Genomic DNA, 25,404 nt, shown 5'->3' on the forward strand with positions numbered 1-25,404 from the left:
AGGTCTTCTGGGCAGCTTCTCAAGGGGGTGCCCGAAGAAGGTCTCGATGCAGCCTGTCCCTCCAGAGTAGAAGTCCCTGGCAGGGTAGAAGTCTCAAGACTGTTTTTGCATATCTGCAAAAGCACCACCAAGCAAGTGGCATGTGATTACCTACAGGTCCCCCGAAAGCTCCCACGTATGCTCTGGAGGGCCATTTTTAACATTTTCCAGATACAAAATGTTGATTCCTATGTACTGATTTCCTTAAGAAGTAATGGAAAATAACGATCACTAGTGCAACGTATCAAAAGACGCAGCTAGGGAGTGTTCTAATTTCATGTAGCTGTCCAGTAATAGCCAGGACATGGAAGCAACCTAAGTGTCCATCGACAGATGAATGGATAAAGAAGATGTGGCACATATATACAATGGAATATGACTCAGCCATAAAAAGAAATGAAATTGAGTTATTTGTAGTGAGATGGATGGACCTAGAGTCTGTCAAACAGAGTGAAGTAAGTCAGAAAGAGAAAAACAAATACCATATGCTAACACATATATATGAAATCTGAAAAAAAAACATGGTTCTGAAGAACCTAGGGGAAGGACAGGAATAAAGATGTAGACATAGAGAATGGACTTGAGGACACAGGGAGGGGGAAGGGTAAGCTGGGACGAAGTGAAAGAGTGGCATGGACTTATAAATACTACCAAATGTAAAATAGATAGCTAGTGGGAAGCAGCCGCATAGCACAGGGAGATCAGCTCAGTGCTTTGTGAGCACCTAGAGGGGTGTGGGATAGGGAGGGTGGGAGGGAGATGCTAGAGGGAGGAGATATGGGGATATATGTATATGTATAGCTGATTCACTTTGTTATACAGCAGAAACTAACACATCATTGTAAAGCAATTATACTCCAATAAAGATGTTAAAAAACAAAGATGCAGCTAGTATGGTATGATTTTGATAATCAAAAATCCAATACACGGAATTCGCTGGCAGTCCAGTGGTTAGGACTCTGTGCTTTCACTGCCGATGGTCCGGGTTCGATCCCTGGTCAGGGAATTAAGATCCCACAAGCCGTGGGGTGTGGCAAAAAAATAAAAAGGTATTAAAAAATAAATAAAGATTGCTTTTTAAAAAATCCAGTACAAAGTTATGCAGTCATTTTGTTATGTGAGAAATGACTGTAGAAATATGTATCTTGAGCTTGGCTCCTAGCTGGCTTCAATAAGGTACAAAATAAAGGGCTAATTGATCCTGGGACTCTTTCCCAATGAGCCAGGTAAACATAACTGAGTTATTTTTTTACCACCCACAATAAGATAGATGATGCTTTCACTGAGTCGCTATAGAAATGTTCTAATGATTTTAAATAGTATAAACATCATACTAAATAGCAACAGGCAGATTTATAGCCTAGAAAACTTACCCCAATCTCTTTTAAATCTTTGTCTTGTAGTAACTGAAGTGGATCAATAAAAGTTTGCTTTACATTAATATCAAGAGAGTCTTTCACCTCAGCCATTAGCTTCATGGATTCGCCAACTTCTATCAATGCATTGCCTTCAATAGAAAATACAAATAAAAAAGGTTCTTTAGCAGACCTAACTCTAAGTTAACAGTGATATTTATTTAATTTTTTCCCAAAAGTTTGTGATGATCAATGGTGTGTAACAAGGTCCTCAACTCTGGGGCCTTTGGATCTTGACCCAGAGAAAAGAAAATGTAAAAACGAGAAAGTCTTTCTAAATATTTTCCACATTTTCCTCACTACTTCTGCACTTTCTCCACCGCATAGAATAAAACTCTGAGGCTCAGACAGACTGAGGCACTTACCGTATCAGCCACTAGATGGGGTTAAAGCTTCTTTTTTTAAACTGGTAGTTTTGTGAACTGGCACCAAGGGTTCCTTAGAGGCGCAAGAACAAAATCCGTCTTTGTAAACAATAAAAGGATTCATTCATCAGGGGTTAAATATTAACCAATAAAGATTACAATAGAAATAAATGAATAAAACCTCATCTCAGCTTCCAGCTGCTAGGTCTTCTTGAGGCCACTCCTTGTATTCTTGAGATGGTTCTAAATTTCCCTACCCTTTCTGATGTCAAAGAAAGTCTGTCAGTGTCACACAGGACAGCCTTTCAGCAGGGTGGGAAGGGTCTGCTCTTGCAGTGAGGTCCAGGCCAGCCATGCCAGACTTGGGCAGCGATGGGCGGCTTTAGCTGGATTAAATCCTGGTATTCGGCACCAGCTAACCTGCAGTAATTTGCAAGCAGGCATCCTGGTAGCTGAGCACTATGAGGGTTGCAGGTTTTCTAGAAGACATCTCTGGGAAATGCCGCACTAAACTGAACTCTTTTTCCTGTAGTTGGGGTTTTCCAAATCAATCTCATAAAATGTTAGAGCTTGGGGTCTCTCAACTCCCAGGCTTGAAGAAGACCTGAAATCCCAGCCCAAGAATTTGCATTTCTAGCTAATTCTGACCTTCAAGTTGTTTCACCTACGAGTAATAGGCATGTACAGTTTATTCATCTGTAAAACAGGGATAGCAATATCACCTCACCTCACTTTTTATTTTTTTTAAGAAATAGCCTAGATAGTGTATGTTATAGGACCTTGCAAAATGTAAGTGGAAACCATTACTCCAAACCACAGCTGACCGAGACTCTGTTTTGGCGCATGGGTAGCTTTGTTCCTCCTGGGAGGCTATGTCTCCTTAACTAACTCCCCAGAGTCTGGTTCTAACTCATTCTGAGATGGAGATGAGAACGTCCTTTCCTGGCCTGGGGACTCTTTCCTGCCCAGCTGGTCAGAAATGGAGGATATGGCTTCTGACCCCACTGCTCACTCTGACACCAGTGCCCACACCCCAGAATGTCAGTTAATTTAGCTTTGACGAAAACATTTCCAAATATGTTTCTTAGAAGGCGCCAAAGGTGACATTCTGAATATTAGCTGTCACCTCCATGGGTTTGATATCCCATCTCCTTGCTCAGGATTCCAATTCCACGAGGACGTGGGACTCGGCCTCCACCGGTGGAGGTCTCTGCACTTGAGGAAGTTTCTGTGTGGCCCCAAGAAGAAAGCATCCGACAGCACAGTCTTTTCCTCAGAACAGCAAGCAACCCCTCTGTTCCTAATGCCCTCCTGATGTCAGCTCTCTCTCGCTGGGCACCTAGGAAGCTACCAAATTGTCTGCCCTTCAAATCCCCTGTCCTGTCACCTGACCAGATGCACTGCAGGACTGTCCATGGATGTTAAGGCCTGGCGGTCTCTCCTGTTCCCTCCACTGGTCAGCCTTCAGGACAAGGAATAGGCCATCTTGGCCCCATTCACCCAGGGAATAAAATAAAATTCACATTATACTGCTCTGAAGGATACTGTTACCCTCTGTGACTAACTAGTGTTTTAACATATGGGATTTTTTTTTTTAAGTTTTCAAAAGACTTTCCCCCCACTTTCCTAGATGAATGACTATGGCCTAATACCGGAATCCTCAATTTCCATATCTTGCTTTGCTACCACTACATGAGTAGCAAACGTGCCAAATTCTCCCGGAAGATTTAACATATCAAGTTCGATTCACACCCAATATAATTTATCAATTTAAAGTAATCTCAATCAAAATTTAATAAGTTTTTTGGGGATTCCCTGAGGGTCCAGTAGTTAGGACTCAGCGCTTTCACTACCAAGGGCCTGGGTTCAATCCCTGGTCGGGGAACTAAGATCCTACAAGCCACGTGGTGTGGGGAAAAAAAAAAATTAATAAGTTTCTTCTTTTTTAGTACAGGGGACTTAAAATGACTCTAAGTTTCATCTGGAAAAATAAAACAGATGAGTATGTCCATGAAATTTTTATAACATCTAGGGGAAATTTTAGTTAAATATATTAAAATATATTTTAAAATGACAATATTTAAAACAACATGACACTTGATCAAAACAGGGTACAGATCAAGAAAACAGAAGAGAAAGACCAGAAACAAACTTAAAATATATAAAATTTTATAACAAAAAAGTTATAGAAAATCAGCAGAGAAAGGTTGAACTTTTCAATAAAGTGTTAGGGCAACTAGCTATGTATTTGTGAGAACACAAAATTAAAACCCTATTGCACAGTACTCATTCATTAAATTCAGGAGCTTGGGAATTTAAAGGTAAGAAAAGAAAACATATGTATGAAAATAAAGTATAAACAAACATTTACACAGCTTATTAGTGAAGCGGGGAGAAGCGGAAAATTTTTTCTAAACATGATACCAAAGCCATAAACCATAAAAGACCAATGAGCCCCGCTAAATAAAAAGCAAAAATCTTGTTCCATTAAAATGACCTCCACCTACAACATCAGAAGGTATATGCCTACCTGGGGCAAAACTTCATCAACATATGAGACAGACAAAAAGCAAGTATCCTGACCACTGAAAAAGCTCATAAACCAGTAAGAAAAAAAAAAAAAAAAAGAACACCTTAATAGAAAAATATTCTAAAACGTAAATATATTCTAGGACGTAAATACACAATTCACAAAGATGATGACAAACGTGAAAAAAAAAATCTACCTCACACATAATCCAAAAAATAAAGTTAAAACAGCAGCCAGATATCAGTTTTATTTGCTATAAATCAAATTATCAGTTATTTAAAAGGAAACTAAAAAGATAATTCCCTCAGTTAGCACCTGTGCTGAGAAACACACTCTCATACCTTCCTGGCAGGAGTGTCAAAATGGTATAACCTTTCTGGAGGGTCATTTGGGACTATGCTTCAAAAACCTGAAAAATAGGGCATACTCTTGATTCAGTAACTTCACTACCAGGAATTTCATCTAAGAACATAATCTTGGATATTCCCAAAGCTTTATCCATGAAAGTGGCTATCGTAAATGCTATGTAATTTTTTTTTCACATAAAGAAGAAAAATCTAAATATCCTAAATAGGATTGATTGAACAAACTGTGGATGCATGGAATATTATGCAGCCTTTAAAAACAATATGGTAGAAGACTGTCTTATGACATGGACCATGCTATAGCCAGTGGGAATAAGCAGATTAAAAAAGGGAATTAGGGTATGTATACTATAAACCCATTTTAATTTTTTTAAAGGTGTGTGTGAATATATATAAGAATAAACAAAAGGTATAAAGGATATACAGCAAAGTGTGTAATTGGGCCCATCACTGGGTAGGCAACTATGGGTGATGCTGGCATTTTCCTTTATTTTACTTGCCTATGTTTTCTAAACTTCCTGCGATAAACACGTATTACTTTTCTTTTAATTTTTATTTATTTATTTATTTTTTGGCTGCGCCACTCGGCATGCGGGACCTTAGTTCCCCAACCAGGGATCGAACCCGCGCCCCCTGCATTGGAAGCAGCGGGGTCTTAACCACTGGACCGCCAGGGAATTCCCGAACATGTATTGCTTTGATAATATGAAAAAAATAACAAGCGTTGTTAAAATGAAGGTTTTGTGCATAACCTAAAATCGACAAAGGATGCGTTCTCAGCTCTCCCGGGTGACGTGGGAATACTCACCAAAAGTGGAGCCTTCCCCGAGCTCCTTCCCGTATTTCAGCATGCAGTCGCCCAGCAAGCCTTCCGTCTGTGGGTACCCCGTGGTTTTCACCTGTCCTCGGATCTTCGACACAGTGTTCAGCATTCCTAGCTTAGCTCTGTATGCTTAAAAACATTATCATTTGTAATTCCTTAAAATGGCATGATGGAGTGACAGGTACGTAGCATGTAACAAACGGGGCTGGAGAAATCAAGATCGCCCTAGACAAAACGTCAGAGCCCTGAGACAGGAAGGTAACTTGTGTGACCAAGTTACTCGCGTGGTTTTCTAGATTCTTAACCAGGGTGGGGGCTCAGGGCACCGTTGCACAAACATGATGAAAAATAGAAATTATGGCATACACTGTTGACTCCCAAATAATAGTAACCGATTAGTAACCAAATCATTACCCCACCCACAGCTTACTCACTGAGTCAGACGCTGACCCCTGGGCAGACAAATTTTCCTGGGGACCAATTGCAAACTAAGAACAGAATTGCTGAGGTGGATGTTTCAAACCAGCTGGTGGTTAACAGCCCCCCACCCCCAAGAGTGTATCCAGACTGATGATATGTAACTTCATGGTACAGGGCCACTGCGCTGCACACTCCTGTCTAGGAAGCCTAACCAATAGGAGACAGATGCCCCCATGGGGAACCGGAGTCTGTGTTGATGGTCCCTCAGGTGCAGCTCCACTCCTGGACACAAGGGAAATGATAGGTGGCCACTAAGTCCTTTCTCTGACTTGGGCCATGAGTGTTTACTAATCCCAGCTCTGTGTGACACACCATGCTAACTACTGGGACTCCAGAGAGACCTAAGACAGCCTCTGACCTCAAGGAGCTCACACTCTAGTTACTGGAAGGCAGAAAATACAAGATGTAATTATGCAAATAAAGTCTGATGTGGTGTACAGAAAGGAAAATATAACAATACGCTGAATAAAGTTGGAAAGATGCCCCCCCAAAAGTGCAGAAATAGTGTAAGATGCAGAAGGGGGAAGGCTTATTATGGTTTATAACCAACAGATAAAGAGTAGGCTGCTTTGACCAAAGAAGAAATTAATACAGGACAAATCAGGAAATACCTAGGGGGAAATGTGACTATGAACTGAACACCAAGCTAAGGATTTGGGAATTTATTCTGTAGGCTAGGTGGTGTTTGAGATAATTTTAGGTTGTAAAGGGGTAAATTTTTATTGTTTTTTATTTTAACAATTACATATTTATTTTAAAGTATTCTAAACTAGTGCTTCTCAAACTTTAATGTGCATGCAAAGCACCCAAGGATCCTGTTAAAATATAGAGTCTGATGCAGTCAGTCTGGGATGAGCCCAAGTTTCTGCATTTCCCACAGTCTCTCAGGGGATGCCGGTCCTCCTGGACCATGGACCACACTTCAAGTAGTAAAGCTTTAGACACTCACGGTGCCAGTCTTTTTGAATCTTGCCCACCTCATCCTCGAAGCACTTATCCTCCTGGTGCCCAGGCACACAGGCTTCACTCTCCCGCCACACAGACACATACACATACACACACACACACACTCTGCTCCTCTTCCCCACTGTCTGGGCAGGATGTGGGATGCAGCAGTCCTGTGACTGAGGGCCACTAAATGGAATGAGAGGCTGCTAGGCCTCCCTTCCTCTTCTCCAGAAATAACCAGAGGTGTCTGGCCAAGTGGACACTTTCATTGTTGGCCAATACCTCCCTACCCCATTCCAGTGTCAGCTCATTGAGGGCAGGTTCCCTTCCAACTCAACCGTATATCCCAGGACCCAGGAAAGCCCCTTGCCTAGAGGGAGCATTTGCTAAATATGTGTTGACTGATTCATCAGGAAAAGGGACTTGTGTGGTTCAATCACTGACGAGGTCCAGGAAGAGATATATAATTATGCTTTTTAAAACTATAATCAGCTATACAGTTTTAAAGAATTCTATACCTGCCATCCTGCCTGGACATAATATTTTATTCAATGTATGTTTTTAAATTTATTTTCTAGATTTTCAGATGGTTGGATGTGTGCTGATTCCTACAGCCGAGGGAATCACGATAATTATGTGCAAATAATAAATTCATACAAAGTAAAGGCAGATTTGGAAAGCCACAGAATTCAAAGCTTGGACGCCCTCTATTGGTTTCTATAGTTTAGAACTTAGGAAAACTTCATCAAGGGATGCTGCTTCAATACCTAGGAGTGAAAGACCTCCTGTCCAGAAGCTGCGGTAACACTGGATCTTCTCATGTTTCTCACGTTTATCGTACCTCACTTCATCAGCATTGAAGCAATGAAGTGAAAGCCATTTCAAAGTCACAGGCACCGTTAGAACAGGATGGCAGAAATTTTTTTAAAAAAAAGAGGAAACAGCTGAATAAGAAAACATGGACAAAATATTTAGTGGGTTTCCGAAGCATCTCATAAAAAATGTCTTTGCTTAGCAGTGTCTTGCTGCTAAGACCAAGACTCCACCCAAATAACGTCACCATAGTTCACAGAAGTGTCTGCTCTGTTTGTCATCAGCTAGGATTCACTGCAACTACCTTTAGTCACTCAACTTAAAAAAACTGAATTTCATTATTCGGACACAGAGGACATTGTTTCTAGATCACGTCAACCATACGCTCAGTAAACCTGGGTTATTAGAATCTGTGACAGCAAATGAACAATTGACTATTTCAAGACATTTTCTAACTTTACCTGGATTCGGCTGAAGATATTCTGTGGCTTTTGAAAGAATTTCTGCAACAGCTTTATTGGTAATGTCTATTTTCTTAAAAAAAAAGAAACACATGAAGATATTGGTAAATGACAAACAATGAATTCTACAGAAAAACAAACAGAGAAATAAATTTGATCAATTTAATATTTATAACGCCATTATAATGATTTTAATCCAAATGGACATTTTCAACATTTCTGGAAGAGGTAATATTTTCTTAACTTTCTGATTCTGGGACATCCTTCCAATAATTGCTCCTCCCAATGATGGTGGAGAACACTAACTTCTTATTCAACATTAAAATGGATATTAATGTAATATTTAGGAAACTTGGACAAGTTATTATGCTCCGCTAGATTATTGGTTGTGCCTGAAGGTCTCTCAAAACCAAGACTAGACATTTCTGAGCCAAACTTTCCTTATTTGCTGGGTGAACTTGAATTTCTGTACCTGTATAAGGATGTCATAATAAGGATTCATATGAGAAACTACCTCAGTAAGCCAACAACAAAAGAATCATCATCACTAGTATCAATATTATCACTGAAGTACATATTCTTCTGTTCTGTGGGCAGAAGATGCTAACAACAAAGGTTTCCCTGCCAGGTTAAGACTGAATCTTTCCTTCCTCAAAACCATTCCTGGATACCCAAATCTGCCTGTTGGTTAAACAGAAAACGAATGTGAGAATATACAAGAAAAGTTAACTATGCACATTTCAATAGCTTTACTTTATACCATCAATAGCCCAAAAGAAAATGTTTTAAAGGAAAAGGAGATCCCGCTCATATGAGCAGCAATTAAAAAATAAGCAATAACGAGGAAGAAATATTATGAGAAATGTACAATACATACTTGAAAAGCCACATTCCTAGATGGGAAAATTCAGTTTTGGAAAGATGTGAATCCTCCCCCAATTAACATGTAAAAGTAATTCAAAGCCTATCACACTTTCAATTTTTTCTTTTTTTTGTTAAAACTTGGCAAATTAATAATAAAGTTAGATTCATACATCACACTACCTACAGGGTTAAAAATATGGACCTAAAAACAAACTGTAAAAGTACTAAACTATGCAGGAGAATATTTTGAAATACTGGGGTGGAAAGGATATTCCAGGTATCACCGAAATCCAAGCATCAAAGATGAAAAGACCAAAATTCTGACTCCATAAAATTTCAAATGGAACAGTGAATAGACACAATACACGAAGTTTGATAAAAGTGGTGAACATAAACTAAAATGCAAAAAAAATAAAGGGTTAGTATCTATTATACTCCGCACTCCCATTAAGAAAAAAAAGCAACCCGACTAGAAAGAAGGCAATCCACAAAAGAGGAGAAATATAAGTTGCTTATAAACATTTGACAAAATATTCAGGAAAATTATAAATTAAAAGGAGATACTTTCCACTCACCAGATTGACCCCCCCAAAAATCTTTTTTAATTGACTAGACCCCATATAAGGTATTATACAGGTGTGGAGTAATGGGCCCTTTCATATACAATAGGAGTGCTAAATGATACGATCTTTTTGAGATCAAGGTGAAGTACCTATTAATGTACCATCTATCATACTTCCAGGGGCTTAGCATCTAGAAACATACCAGTAAACTGCAGGGAGGTAAAAAGATGTTTCTTAGACCATTTTACATAGTCATAAAAACTGAAAACAACTTAAATTACAATCAATAGGAGATTGACTTGATAAATTGTGAAACATCCAAATAAGGAATACTCTTTAATCACAGGGGGGAAATACACAGAAGATCTATATGTACTGGGAAGACGTCCACTGTGCGTTGCTAAGGAAAAAAGCAAGCTGGGAGTGATTTCTAATACAAAAAACCTCATTTTTGTCATTTAAAAATCTATGGGGGCTTCCCTGGTGGCGCAGTGGTTGAGAATCTGCCTACTAATGCAGGGGACACGGGTTCGAGCCCTGGTCTGGGAAGATCCCACATGCCGCGGAGCAACTAGGCCCGGGAGCCACAACTACTGAGCCTGCGTGTCTGGAGCCTGTGCTCCACAACAAGAGAGGCCGCGATAGTGAGAGGCCCGCGCACCGCGATGAAGAGTGGCCCCCGCTTGCCACAACTAGAGAAAGCCCTGGCACAGAAACGAAGACCCGACACAGCCATAAATAAATTAATTAATTAATTTTTTAAAAAAGTGAATAAAAATCTATGATCTGTTCAGGGTCAGAAGCTTTCGACGAAGCACTCTCATCCAACCTGAAATTGTATTTGTTCCCCTTAGCTGAATGCTTAAATTTGGGGCCTCAGGAAGGTTTAAAAAGACAGTACAGAAATGAAGAAATGAATCAAACCCATATTACTGATACACGTGTGCTAGCTGTGTGTGTGGGAATGCGCCTGTGTGTATGTGTACTTGACCTGGTAACGAGTTTTGTACACTTTGAACTCTCTTCAGTATGTTCAATTGTTTATGAAGATCTTTGAAATGTTTAAGAAAATTTAATAACTTAATGTTTAAATTTTATTAGAGTTACAAGAAATGTAAGTGCATAGGAAAATCCTGTTTTAGATTTGATGTTAAGTCTGAGGGACTCCTATGCACTGCATTTGTATTGCAGGAATTTGCATTAAGGGAATTTGCTTAATTATGTAACTAGTTGGTGACAAATGTATAAGGATTTCATCTGTTCAGCTTATGACTTAATGGAAACTAAAATGAAGATTAACTAAAAATGATCATCATTTTTATACTGAAATTACTAAATTTATAAATAAAATCCATATGTGCAGTTTAAGGCTTAAGAAGAATAGGTTTTTTATCGTATAATATCGCTTATATGTGGAATCGAGAAAAATGGTACAGATGAACTTATTTGCAAAGCAAAAATAGAGTCACAGATGTAGAGAACAAACTTATGGTTACCAAGGGGGGAAGGGAGGGTGGGATGAACTGGGAGATTGGGACTGACATATATACACTACTATGTGTAAAACAGATAACTAATGAGAACCTGCTGTGTAGCACAGGGAACTCTACTCAATGCTCTGTAGTGACCTAAATGGGAAGGAAATCCAAAAAAGAGGGGATATATATGTATACATATGACTGGTTCACTTTGCTGTACAGCAGAAACTAACACAACATTGTAAAGCAACTATACTCCAATAAAAATTAATTTTAAAAAAAGAAAAAGAAAAAAACTAGGTTTTAGATTTATAACTTTATATATATTCAATATTAATTAAAACACAATGTAGAGTGGTCATTCCATGTATACAACCCTCTTTGGACATGAAAAGCCACCAGGTATCTAGGAGTCACCTCTGAGGGGTGAGGATGAGAGGAGGTAGAGGCAGGAATACTTTCTACTTAGACTCTTCTATTTCTTTTGGGAAAAAAAATGCCAAGAAACCAATGGCCTAAAACTCACAGGCCTTGATGTACACATACTGGTGGTGCTTCCAGGACAGCCCAGGAATCAATGCAAGGAATAAACCCTTTACAAATTAAAGGGGATGCCACTAAACACGTTGGCAAAAATAGGCAATCAAGTTGAACACTGAAAAAAATAACTCACGTAGTTTAAAAACAAAAAAAAATTAGAAACAAAACCTCCCTTCTAGAATAACTGGGGACATCGGGGGGCTGGGTGTGTGTGTTCAGGTTAAGAAAATGCAATGCAAATATCTCAGCAAACCATCAGGACAAACAGGGGAAAGCAGAGAGGTGAAAATTATTTTTGTAAAGTCTACCTGGTGTGAGGGCGTCTTTGTTGGTAGATTAAATCTGGAATTTCCATTTGTGTTGGTACCCTACCCCTGAGGTGCCCAAAGCCTGTGCCACTGACACTCCCAGACCTCAGCCCTTGAGTTAGAGAGCTGCTGGCAGTCCTGATTTCTGACACCTGTTTATGATAATCTCTCTTTTTTTTTTAATTTAAAGAATCGGGAGATTGGGATTGACATATATACACTAATAGGTATAAAATGGCTAACTAATAAGAACCTGCTGTATAAAAAAATAAATAAAATAAAATTCAAAAATTCAGAAAAAAAAAAGAATCCACATCTGTCATTATATCCTTCTTATTCCTTTTGTAGTTTAGTTGTGTTTTCCCTTTTCCCTCTCTTGCTCACACTTAGTAGAGGTGGTCTTTCAAAAAAAAAAAAAAAGAGTTCTTGGTTTTATTTATTGATTCTACCTTTTTGTTATTATTGTTTTATATTTTATTAATTTCTCATTTATCTGTATTGATTTCTTCCTTCCACCTAGAGTGATTTACTTTGCTGTTGTTTTCCTAGCTTTTTGGCTTGAATGACTTATTCACTCTCTTCCAACATTTATTTTCTATTAAATGCATTGAAGACTTAGCCATGTATCACAGGTTTTGACATACAGAGTTCTTGTGACTAAGTGATCTTTAATTTTATTTTTCATTTCCTCTTGAAACAAGAATTATTTTTACATGTTCTTCCATTTCCAAACATCCAGAATTTGGCAACTATACCTTCCTTGTAATCCTTGTGTTCTATGATTTTACTTGGAGAAATTTGTTGAGTTCTTTTTCCCATAGCCCAATAAATAATTGATTATTGAAATTGTTTTAAAGAAATTTGAAATGAATTCTCAATTTGAGGAATGCAGATATCTATATTATTTACAATCAAAGTTAATAGTCATATTTTATGAAAATTCTCTATGAGCCTATCTATTATTTAATTATCTGTTATTTTATGAGAAAGGTATGCAAAATCTTCTACTCTGATTTTTGCCAGTTCTCTATGCATTGACAGCTTTTACCTTACATATTCAGATGCCATGCTAAATGATTCATAATCGTTCATAACTGTTACAATTTCCTGATAGATTACATGATACATCTTTCTATAATTTTTTAAAACCCTCTTTTTCCTTTTAGTGGCCTCATATTTTACCTAATTCACCTCTTCTAGAAAGTCCTTAAAACTTCTTGACCTATTAAATATTTCCATGCTTTTCACTGCTGCAATAAAACAGACAATAGATTTTCTTTTTGTATTTCTTCTGTCACTCATTCAGGTTTTGGGAGGGAAAGGAAGTAAACAAGAGGGGTCTCAGTCCAACAACGGAAACAAAAATTATTGAAATGTACTTTTAAACTTAACATCTCAACTGAATCATTTTATTAGTAATAAAGTTACACAAATATCTTTATTTATCAAGAGATTTTTAAAGTAATTTTAGGTATGCCAATGATGTTTAAATGTTCTATGATTTTCAATCTTCAGAAACTAACTTTTTCCAAAAGCAAAACAAAATAAGCTTTCTATCAAGGCCTTAACATTTCTATAAAATTAATTGTGCTCACCCAGAAAATAAGAAGCTCCCTGGAGGACAGTGTGGCCAGGTCCAGGGTATCCTGAAGACAGTAACCCCTACACCCCCAAGGCACAGTCTGGGGCTGGACTTCCTTCCCCAGAATCTGCTGAAAGCTCTACTACCTGCTATAGCCTGTACCCTCCATGTTACACCTGAGGAAAGATGCTTTGCTTTCTCTCTGCCCTCTCTCACCTGGGGACTCTAATTATTAAAACTAGGCTATTTTTAAAGGTCCCAAAACAAAGGGGAAAGGACCTGAGAAAGCTGATAATTAGTGATGGTCCCACTTCTGCCTCCACCTAAACTACTTCACACAGTTGACCAGGAAGCTTGTTCAGGGACCGAGACTCTACAGTCTTCCTTTGTCATGTGTTACCAATCACGTCTGTAACGTGCTCATTGTATTTTTTAAATGCTTTCATACACGTTAATTTTTCTGCATAATTCTCAAAACATTCACACGAGGCAAGCAGAGCACACATTATCATCCTTGTGTTACCCATCAGGAAAGTCTGAAACCAGCTTATCCAAGTGGATTGACATGGCTGGTTCCAGTGGATAAAAATTACTTGTTATGCAGCTGCTGCAACACGTGGGAACAGGGTCAGAGTCTTCCACACATTAAATCAATATTTATATATTCGAAGAGCCTCCTCCCAGTAATACATTTCGACTCTCCAAGATATTAAATCACAATCACTTTGGCCTAAACTGTTTGCCAAGATGGACCATCTTTTGAGCATTCTGACTCTTGTCCACTAGAGGGAACCAGTTAGCCATATCCCATCTCCCAAGGTCCAGGGTCTTTATTTGGACCTTGAAGTATGAAAGAACTGCCTTTTGGATTCCATAATCCACACCTGAATTCAAACATCCTAGATCCCCACTCTAATATCCTTTACAGTATCAGTATATCTCATATCACAATGAAAGTCAAATTTATAAGATAATTTACATTAAAATGTTCTCTTACCCTTTCCATGTCAAGAAATTCATCATCTAGTTTCGTTCCTTCAACGCCACTTATTTTTTCACTAAACAGCTGTAGAAATAAACACAAGTAATTGTACTGTACAATCATTTGTTATCACAGTATTTGACCCAAATTATTACAAACAAAAACAAACTCAGGTTCAGCTTGTTGGATTTTTTTGAATTAAGTCCTTTAAGAAAATTGTTGGAAGGAGTAACCATAGCTAAGAACATGGGAGGATACACATTCCTCACTCATTCAACAGATATTTATTATGCACCTACTATATGTAAAACACATGGTAGTTGCTCTAGTAGAAACATAAATAAGATTAATCCTGGTCATCCAGGAACCCACAGTTCAGCAAAAGAGTTCATATACCAACAGTCAACTAAAATACAAGGGAGAGGGCTTCCCTGGTGGCACAGTGGTTAAGAATCCACCTGCCAATGCAGGGGACACGGGTTCGAGCCCTGGTCCGGGAAGATCCCACATGCTGTGGAGCAGCTAAGCCCGTGCACCACAGCTACTAAGCCTGCGCTCTAGAGCCCGCAAGCCACAACTACTGAGCCCACACACCACAGCTACTGAAGCCCACACGCCTAGAACCTGGGCTCCGCAACAAGAGAAGCCACCACAATGAGAAGCCCGCGCACCGCAATGAAGAGTAGCCCCCGCTCGCTGCAACTAGAGAAAGACTGTGCGCAGCAACGAAGACCCAACACAGCCAAAAATAAATAAATAAGTTTATAAAATACAAGGGAGAAACAGTAAGAATACAAAATAATAGTACAGAACACAAATTATTGTAACATCTTAAGTGATAAGCATTTCAGTGATTCATAGAAAGGATTCTGCGAACCTACAGTGTAAAGGGTAAGCGTGGGGGTCATCCAGGACTTGTTTCCTAGAAGGCTTGGCATCTGAACTGGCTTTTTAAGGACAGGGGACATTTCAACAGGCAGGACTGAAGGAAGGCCTTCTGGTGTGAGGCAGCGTGAAAAAAGACCCAGAGGCAGCAATTTGTAGGGCAGTTTCTCAACCTTGGCACTCTGATATTCAGATGAGATCATTCTTTGCTGAGGAGACTGTCCTGTGCATTGTGGGATGTTTAACAGCATCCCTGGCCTCTACCTACTAGAAATCAGCAGCACACACAACCCCACTGTGAAAACCAACAATGTCTCCGGACAGTTGAGAACTACTGGTATAGGACCAAGTGTGCTCAAGAAACAGCAAGAAATTTGGTTTAACTCTAATGAATGGTACTCAAAGGAGAATGAAGGAAAATAAAAGCTGAAAGGTAGGCAGAGGCCAGACCACACAGATTCTCAAATGCCAAGGTAAGGAATATGATTGAGAAGTCCCTAGAGTTTCTTCATCAAACAATGCAGTTGGAAAACCTTTTAGAAAACCAACTTTGGCTCCAGTATGGGTTGGATTAGAAAACAAGGAGACTGGATTAGCAGTAGAAAATATGTTAAGTCACTTTCTTTAGAAAAGTACACATCTACAGGATTTGTTTACACCTTTAAAATACTTATATGAATATAAAACTCAGTAGTAAAGGGAGGTGGGTACCACCAATTAATGGTAAAAAAAAAATTGTAGGTTGTTTTAAATGTTAAGTGTGGTTTTCTGCTACTACTTACACTACTACTATCAGACACACAGTATTACTGTTTAATAGGAAGAATATACATGCAGACAGTATTTAACTTAAATTTGAGGTGTGAGAGGGAATTACTTGAAGAGAGATGAAAGATTACCAAAAAAAGGCTACAACTCCCCATCTTCCCTGTTTCTATGTCTTTGCCATCCCTCCTAGACAGAGCTGGAGTCTATTTCCACCCTAATGAATCGAGCTGGGCATGTGACTTGTTTTGACCCATAAAAACAAGCCTAGGCTCTACAAGATCTTGTGTGCTTTCACTCGTTCTCTTGAAACCCTGCTGCCACCATGTGAACAAGCCTGAGATAATTTGCTAGGTGGTGAGAGACAAGAGGCCCCAACACCTTCAGTCAGGACAACCAGTTAATTCCCCAAACCAGAGCTCTTTAGTTTGACCTGCAGCTGACTGCAGACACTGTGAAAGCCCAGCCGATACCAGCATATGCTGACCCATGGAAGCATGGGTCATTTACATGGTCATTGTTCTAGACCACTAAATGTTGGAGCACTTTGTTACTCAATAGAAGCTGACAGATACACTAAGGCAATAGTTTTTGTTTTCAGGCTCAGTATTGAAGTCAGAGAGGATTATTCTAATGCCTTGATACCAGGGGTAACCTTCAACAAGAACAATTGAGAATCCCATTGCCATACACCAAGCAGTGTTTGAAACAGATATCCATCAATTAAGTCCCCCAAATCTCTTTTTGTTCAGTAGTGAAATCATTTAAAATATTGGTTCTTAACTTTGGAGGTAATTTTCTGAAAATATAATGAAAATTACAAAACCACACCCCAGAACAAACCCTCCACGTTCTGTTGCATGGTAAATTGCAAAAATGGCCATAATGTTTTGCAGTTCCTCCCATCAAGATATGGATTTTATTTCTCCACCCATGACTTGCTTTAGTCAATTGAATAGAATGTAAACAACCCTGTGTGAGTATTGACTTTGGACCTTATAGATACATTATAGCTATAAAGAGACTTGGTAGATACTTCTGCTCACTCTCTGAGGTCCACTGTGACCATCTCCATGTGAATAAGCCTGAGCTTGCCTGCTAGAGAATAAAAGACCACTTGGAACAGAGATAGCCGTCCCAGCTGAGCCATCCCAGAGCACCAAAACCACAGCTCACCTGACCACTGACCACCAAGAGGTCAGTGAGCCTGAGCCCAGCTAAGATCAGCCAGACCAACAGACCCACACAGTAAATCCCAGCTCAAATTGCTGACCTACAGAGTTGTGAACTAAATAAATGGGTTTTGTTTTAAGTCACTATGTTCGGGGGTGGTTTGTTACACAGAAAAACTGACTGATACAATTACCTGCAATTTCAGAGGGCTACTGGAACCACAGAAGCCCATGCATATATCCTTGTTTTAAAATATCCCTTTGAAAATCCTTCTAGGATTGAGAGTTAGACCTGAAACCTACCCAGCCTGAATCAGTTCTCACTGGTTCAGGTTATACTTGTCCTATTTTTAGAAATCAGAGTGTCTAATAGAAGGAGTGTTCCCACTTTTAAGAACAGAAACTAATGAGATTAATATTTGTTTCTTATTTGGAAGGAGACACCAATATGGGATTTTTTTCAACAGGAGTCATGATCATTCCTCTGTTTTTCCTGAATTCCCCAGTGATGTTCAGCTGTTTTGAAAAGTAAATATAAATAGACGCATGGTATTAGCTCTTTAGACCACTTGACGATATTTAATTCTTCATCATTCAAGAAATGTTGTTGAGCATCTACTATGTGATAGGAAGACATAAAGATGAGAAAGACAGGGGTGATCACTACAGGGCTCCTGACCTCATTCCAGAGTTACAGAAACTGCAGTCCTATTTCTTTTAAGTTTTGGAAGCTATATATAAATACTGAAGCTTCTACTTCTGGTCAAAATGACTAGATAAACTCAACTATGATACATGGCCTATGCTCTCAATACATAGCAATAAAAGATTAAGTATCAAAAGAGAAAACCAAAAAGATAAGCAATGCTTAAAAAGAGAATAAAGTTTTTGTGCGGACAAGAAAAGGAACAGAAACACAATATGGTGAGCAGGGTTGAAGCCTCAGTCTTGCTGAGCTTCTTGTCTGCCACAGGCTCTGGCAGCCAGCAGTCCGGTTCCTTTTGGGTAAAAAGGGATCTAAAGTGTTCCATGAGACAAGAGCCTGGAATCAAGCTCTGCTCAAAGCCAGGGGATGGGAAGGAAAGGAGGCTGGAAAAAATATCCAAGATGCAAACCACTGTCCGAGGTTAGTATGTTTGGGAATCTGCAGGCTCATGGAGACTGGAGAGCAAAGAACCAATCAAGTTACCACCTCCATCCCTCACCAGCTCTGTGGCTAGATTGAGATATCCCCAATATCACCATAGAACAGAAACCATCATTCAGCATCTGGGCCTTAGGAAGCGAGGTGGAAGAAATCACAACCACTAGATAGAAGGGTGCACAGAGGGATTACAAGTGACAAAAAGACTCCCTCCCCAATTAAAAGTAAGCCTCTAAATCTAAATTCTAAGGCACATGAATCAATATAACACCAAGTAAGATAGCCAACAAAATCACAGATCACAACATGAATTTACTCCTGGTGAAAATACTTTTATGAAACAATCTGACAAAGACTTTATATGTTTAGACATTACCAATATGATAAATGAAGGAATAACTTCTATTAATAAAGAGCAAGTAATTACACAAAAGGAGGGGATTCTTAAATAGCTCTATAAAATTAGAAATCTTGGAAATAAAAAAGTAGATAGTCATGAAAATGAAAAATTCAAGAGATGATATAAACTCCAGACTGGGCATAATCAGAGAGAGAACTGGTAAACTGGAAAATATTACTAAGGAAACTTACCAAAGAACAAAAAAATTTAAAGGACAAATAAGTTTTACTTTTTTAATATGAAATGTCAGTGAATATGGAGCATAAGTGAGAGGCTCCAAGATATACCTGATAGGCATTCCAGGAAAAATGACATCATACGAGAGAATCAATATTTTGATTTAATAGCTCTATTTTTCCTACAATTAAAGGAAAATATGAGTCTACAGTTTGAAAGTGCACTCAAGTGCTAAGCAAGATAAATATTAACTCATACCTAGACACATCAAGATCTCAAGAATAAAAATGTCTAAAACTACCACAGGGGGAAAAACAAACAACCAAAGCAACAATAAAAATGACAGATTTCTCTTTGGCAAGAATAGACGCCAGGATACAATGGAGGTAAAGCTTCAAAGTGCTGAGAAGAAATAAGCGAAAATGTAGAATTTTATGTCTCCCTAAACTGTTGTTTAATAAAGAGAACAAAATAAAGATATATACAGACTATCACAGTCACTAATAAAAGTAATGCTAAAATATTTCATCAAGGAAATAAAAATTGAACCAAAATGGAAAGTATGGATCACAAGAAACAATGGTGAGAACAGGAATTGAAAAACTCTGGTGGTAAATGTAACTATTGATTAAAAAACAAACAAGCAAAAGGTAAAATTAAATCCTTAAGCAATAATAACATAAGGAGCAGGAAGGGTGTTCGGTGGATATTTTGAACAGGCTAAGGTTTGTCTGTGTTCAGGAGGAGGTGGGAAATGGGCATAACTGTAACATTGTTATAACAATGTATGAGAAGTATCTGCTTTATATAATTAATGGTAACTATTAAAAGCACAGAACAATAATATACATATAATACTATGTGGGTTATAACATAGTATCCATACCAGCACATTTGGAAAATCAGTGTTTTCCAATCCAAAAGAAAACAAAAGGCAAAGGATATGGAGGGGAACATAAAAGATGACCAGTGGAAACTACAAAATAAGACAGTAATCAGAAGTCCAAATAAATTAGTAATCATTATCTACGTAAATCAATTCAATTCAACCCGTGAAAGGATAATTAATAGAGTAGATTTTTAAAATCCAGCTATATAGAGCTTTTAAGAGACACACCTAAGACACAACACACAGAAAGAGTGAAAATAGATAAATTATACATACTAGGAAAATACTAATCAAACTAAACCCAGTCAACAATAATATCAAACAAAAGAGACTTTAAGGCAAAGCATTAATAAGGATAGAGACTTAACCTGATAATAAAAGGAGCAATCCACCAAAATTCTGTTATAATATAATCCACCTAACAGCATAACTTCAGAAAAAAAAAAAAAAAAGTAAAGCAAAAACTGAAAGAAATAACTGAAACTAACAAATCCACAATCATTACGGGGATTTTAACACAACTCTATCAGAAAAGTGACAGATTTAAAAAAAAAAAAAAAAAACTTGGAAGGGATATATATGGTTTGAATGATCAAATTAATAACCCTAATCAAATATGCACAAATACATATATCCCTCCGGTCAATAAACAGACAATGTATAGTCTTTGCAAGTATAGATAGAACATTAGAAACACTGACCATTTACTAGGTCACAAATCAGTCAGTACCACACAGAACATATTTTTAACCATAATGCAATTAAATTAGAAATCTACAATATAAATAACTATGTAGGTATAAAATTTTAGAATTCAGTCCTAAATTACGATGAGTTTAAAAGGAAATCCTAAGAGGAATTAGCAAAATAATAATAATAGCAATAAAAATACTGTATGTCAAAACCTGTGAGATGCAGCAAAAGCAGTGTTTAGAAAGCAGTGTATTACCTTAAATTCATTTTTTTAAAAAACCACCTCAGTGTTTCAAACTGACACATATCATTCAATCTAATTCAACAAACATCTGAAAGTCTACCAACTAGGTCAATATGCTAGAGATACAAAGATCAATCAATCTACATCCCAGCCACTTACAGGCCCATTGAGAAGCAAAAGTAAATGGCCACAACACAATGAGATGCAGATAACAGAGATGCAGAATTTGCTGTTCAAACCCAGACGGAAGAAAGAAAATTAAATGGCTGAAAAGATGCCAAGAAATTTCCAGAAATGAGCCTAGAAGGATATATGGAGTGCACCAAGGAGACTAGAGAAGAAGTGGCATTTCTGGCAGAGAGAATAGCATAGGCAAAGGCATACCTTATTAAATATGTATATATATGGGCTTCCCTGGTGGTGTAGTCGTTAAGAATCTGCCTGCCAGTGCAGGGGACACGGGTTTGAGCCCTGGTCCGGGAAGATCCCACATGCCGCGGAGCAACTAAACCCATGCGCCACACTACTGAGCCTGCGCTCTAGAGCCCGTGAGCCACAAGTACTGAGCCCATGCGCCACAACTACTGAAGCCCACGCGCATAGAGCCCAGGCTCTGCAACGAGAAGACACTGCAATGAGAAGTCCGCACACCGCCAGAAGAGTAGCCCCCGCTCGCTGAAACTAGAGAAAGCCCACACACAGCAATGAAGACCCAAAGCAGCCAAAAATAAATTAATTAATTTTAAAATATACATATATATGAAGGCACTTAGGAAACAGCATAACAATACAATAAAGATAATGAACATGGAAATCTGACCCCAAATGAAAATGAACATACAAGCATATAGGCAGAGGTCAGATTATGAGGCTGAATTTAATCCTGTGGGCAATGGATTTTTAAGCAGGTGAGTGATATGACTGGGGCTGCATTTCAGGAATATTACTTGAATGGTCCATGGGAGAATGCACTGCAGGGAAACCAGAAGGTGGAAAAGGAGATCCACTGGGAGATAAGAAGGGACACACACAAGATGAAGAGGTAGACTGGGGAAGAGTGTCCAAATTTCACTCTAAAACTCTCCTATCTTCTTCAACTTTAAACACAAGTTGCCCTCACCTATTCAGCTTTTCCATGCCCAAACATTGCCTCTGACCTGGGCTTACTAGATGGAAGTTGCGAATCTAAAATACACATAGCTAAGGGAATGTGTCTCGTGTGATCTTCCCCTGGTGAGAAAGAGGATTATGCTGCATATTAGACCTATCCCAGGATTGCGTGTTGCTATAATCAGAGATAAATCTTCATTCACCATCTACTTCTTGGTAGGCTCCAATTTCGTCAATAACAGGAAAATAAAAACCATTTTCAAAGACTACAATCAAGCAGTGATGTAAAAGAAATTTATTTGGGGGACATGAAGCTTTTGCATTTGGCTTTTCATCTAGATGTGCTGGGGTTTTAGTGGTAAATGTTAACACAGTCTTGGCCTTATTCTTGTGCAAAAATCTGTTTTCAAAGAAACCTTGGCTTCTCTACCTTCTACCCTTTTATGAAGCAGAAAGTAAATAGCAAGAAAGCCAGAACCTAGGAGAAAATGTAAAAAAGCAAATTTTATACCTCAGGATTTTAGAATGTGCTCTAGAACAGTATTTTCCAATATGTGTGCTTTGCTGCACAGGATACGAACAAAGGTCAGACAAAAGAACAGCTCCTTCACCATATAAGTTTGGAAACATGGGGATAAACAAAATTAAGCAGATTTCTTTACTAAAACACTTTTCAGAGACTTTAAAATGTAAATGGGCATTGCAGATTTCCAAGGGGGTGCATATAAGATAGAGCATTTCCCACCCTTATGTGGTCATGGGAGATGTCTCTTACGAGGAAAAATCTCAGTGGAGATTCTGAGAAGCCCTGAACAAAAAATTTCACCTTCCCTACTAGTCCTTTTTTTTTTTTTTTCTTTCAACCACTTAGTAGCTATGCTCTGCTCCATTCAGCTTGGAAAATATGGCAATACTCAAGTATAAATAAAAATAATTAAGGAGACTTCTAAGTTGATAACATTAGGAGATGAGCACAAGGTATTTGTGAGCTCTCTGTACCAGTTTTGCAACTTTTCTGTAAGTCTAAAATTATTTCAAAATATAAAATTTTTAAAAATCTCTGAAGGCTTCAGAGAGCAACCAAGGCAATCAGGATCTGAGGGGCCAAAATCATGAAGAAGGGAACTGCACCGAGAAGAGCCATACATTCACAGCTGCTTTTCCCCTTTGGGGAAATTCCTGCCTTGCAACACACGAAGTAAAAAATCTGAACAGAAAGCATCAGCCTAGAACCTGCAGCAGTCTCACTGGGCTGGGGAGAGGAAAATTGAAGTGTGCTGTAACCTAGGAAACCAGGATAAAAGAGGCCAAAATTCCAGGAAAATAAGGAAACATAAAGAAGTAAACCCGACAGGCCCTGTGCAATTTCCTCTCAAGGCTTTTGATAATTCTTAAGCTGTATATGCACAAAGCAAGATGCTAAGCTACCAATACAAAGAGGCTGCTAGAAGGCTAAAGATCTAAGAGGAGATTTCTGCATTATCACAGTGATCAAGAGACAAAATTAGAGTTCAGGATGCCCAATAACGAGGAACCTCAGTAAATGGGTTTTTGGTTCAAACCCTGAAGGCCTAAGGCCCAGGACTAACTGCAAGGTAGAAAGAGACATGCCCTCACAAAGCGTGATACGTAAACTTGAATCATTACAATCCCTGTTTGCATCAAGATTCTTGACCTTTACCCTCATTATGTGCCAGAATAAAATTTCTCTCTGGAGGAAATCTTCAAATATAGTATCTGCCATTAAAATAAAAAATCATCTAGCGTGCCAGAAGACCGAACCAAACAACTGAAAATTAAGAAAAAATAAAATCCAATAGGCAATCCCAATACTGACATCAAAACTATCTTTAAGACAGCTATGATTAACAAACCCACAGCTAACATCATACTCAGCTGTCAAAAACGGAACGCTATCCCTCTAAATTAGGAACAAGACAAGGATGCCCACTCTCCCCACTCTTATTCAACATGGTATTGGAAGGCGTAACCAGAGCAATTAGGCAAAGAAAAGAAATAAAAGGCATCCATATTGGAAAGGAAGAAGTAAAACTGTCACAATTTGCGGATGGCACAATTTTATATATAGAAAACTCTAAAGATTTCACTTAAAAACTATTAGAAATAATAAACAAACACAGTAAAGTTGCAGGATATATTATCAACATAAAAAAAACTGTTGCGTTTCTATATGCTAATCACAAGCCAACAGAAAAAGAAATTAAGAAAACAATCCCAGGGGACCTTCAAGATGGCGGAGGAGTAAGACGTGGAGATCACCTTCCTCCCCACAAATACATGAAAAATACATCTACATGTGGAACAACTCCTACAGAACACCTACTGAACACTGGCAGAAGACCTCAGAATTCCCAAAAGTCAAGAAAATCCCCGTGTACCTTGGTAGGGCAAAAGAGAAAAGAAATAACAGAGACAAAAGAATAGGGATGGGACCTGTACCTCTGGGAGGGAGCTGTGAAGGAGGAAAAGTTTCCACACACTAGGAAGCCCCTTCATTGGCAGAGACGGCAGGTGGGCAGGGGGGAAGCTTTGGAGCCATGGAGGAGAGCGCAGCAAGAGGGGTGCAGAGGGCAAAGCGGAGAGATTCCCACACAGAGGATCAGTGCCAGCCAGCACTCACCAGCCTGAGAGGCTTGTCTGCTCACCTGCTGGGGCGGGTGGGGGCTGGGAGCTGAGGCTCCAGCTTCGGAGGTCAGACCCCAGGGAGAGGACTGGGGTGGGCTGTGTGAAGACAGCCTGAGGGAGCTAGTGCACCACAGCTAGCAGGAGGGAGTCCGGGAAAAAGTCTGGACCTGCCGAAGAGGCAAGAGACCATTGTTTTAGGGTGCATGAGGAGAGGGGATTCCTTCCCCATCTGCCCACAGAAGGCAGAGCACTGCCTAAACGAGCTCCAGAGACGGGTGCAAGCCATGGCTATCAGCTTGGACCCAAGAGATGGGCATGAAGCACTAACACTGCTGCTGCAGCCACCAAGAATCCTGTGTGCAAGCATGGGTCACTATCCACACTCCCCACCAGAAGCCTGTGCAGCACGCCACTGCCAGGGTCCTGTGATCCAGGGACAACTTCCCTGGGAGAATACACAGGGTGCCTCAGGCTGTTGCAACGCCACAGCGGCCTCTACAGCCACAGGCTCACCGCGCATTCCAATTATGACTACCGTACTCGTCCCTCCCCACAGCCTGAGTGAGCCAGAGCCCCCTAATCAGCCGCTGCTTTAACCCCCTCCGGTCTGGGGAGGGAACAGATGCCTGAGGGCGACCTACACACTGAGGTGGGGCCAAATCCAAAGCTGAACCCTGGGAGCTGTACGAACAAAGAAGAGAAAGGGAAATTTCTCCCAGCAGC

General features: G+C 39.2%; 1 protein-coding gene across 3 annotated transcripts in view; it reads right to left on the reverse strand.

Annotated features, from left to right (window-relative positions):
* The window catches only part of SH3GL3 (SH3 domain containing GRB2 like 3, endophilin A3), a 140,756-nt gene that overhangs the window by 38,500 nt on the left and 76,852 nt on the right, over nt 1-25,404 (reverse strand). For 2 of the 3 annotated variants that reach the window (XR_009007797.1, XM_007194257.3), the window contains exons 2-5: nt 14,572-14,640; nt 8,240-8,312; nt 5,523-5,666; nt 1,413-1,546 (exon numbers count right to left, since the gene is read on the reverse strand). Coding sequence is in view for 2 of the 3 variants with exons in the window: in XM_007194257.3 (XP_007194319.2) it covers nt 1,413-1,546; nt 5,523-5,666; nt 8,240-8,312; nt 14,572-14,640 (420 nt within the window). In the remaining variant the exon portion in view is untranslated. Of the gene's footprint in view, nt 1-1,412; nt 1,547-5,522; nt 5,667-8,239; nt 8,313-14,571; nt 14,641-25,404 lie in introns of those variants that run through there. The other variant, XM_007194258.2, reaches the window with a different exon arrangement.

The sequence above is a fragment of the Balaenoptera acutorostrata genome, chromosome 3 (assembly GCF_949987535.1).
Source record: "Balaenoptera acutorostrata chromosome 3, mBalAcu1.1, whole genome shotgun sequence".
NCBI classification, from domain to species: Eukaryota; Metazoa; Chordata; class Mammalia; order Artiodactyla; family Balaenopteridae; genus Balaenoptera; species Balaenoptera acutorostrata.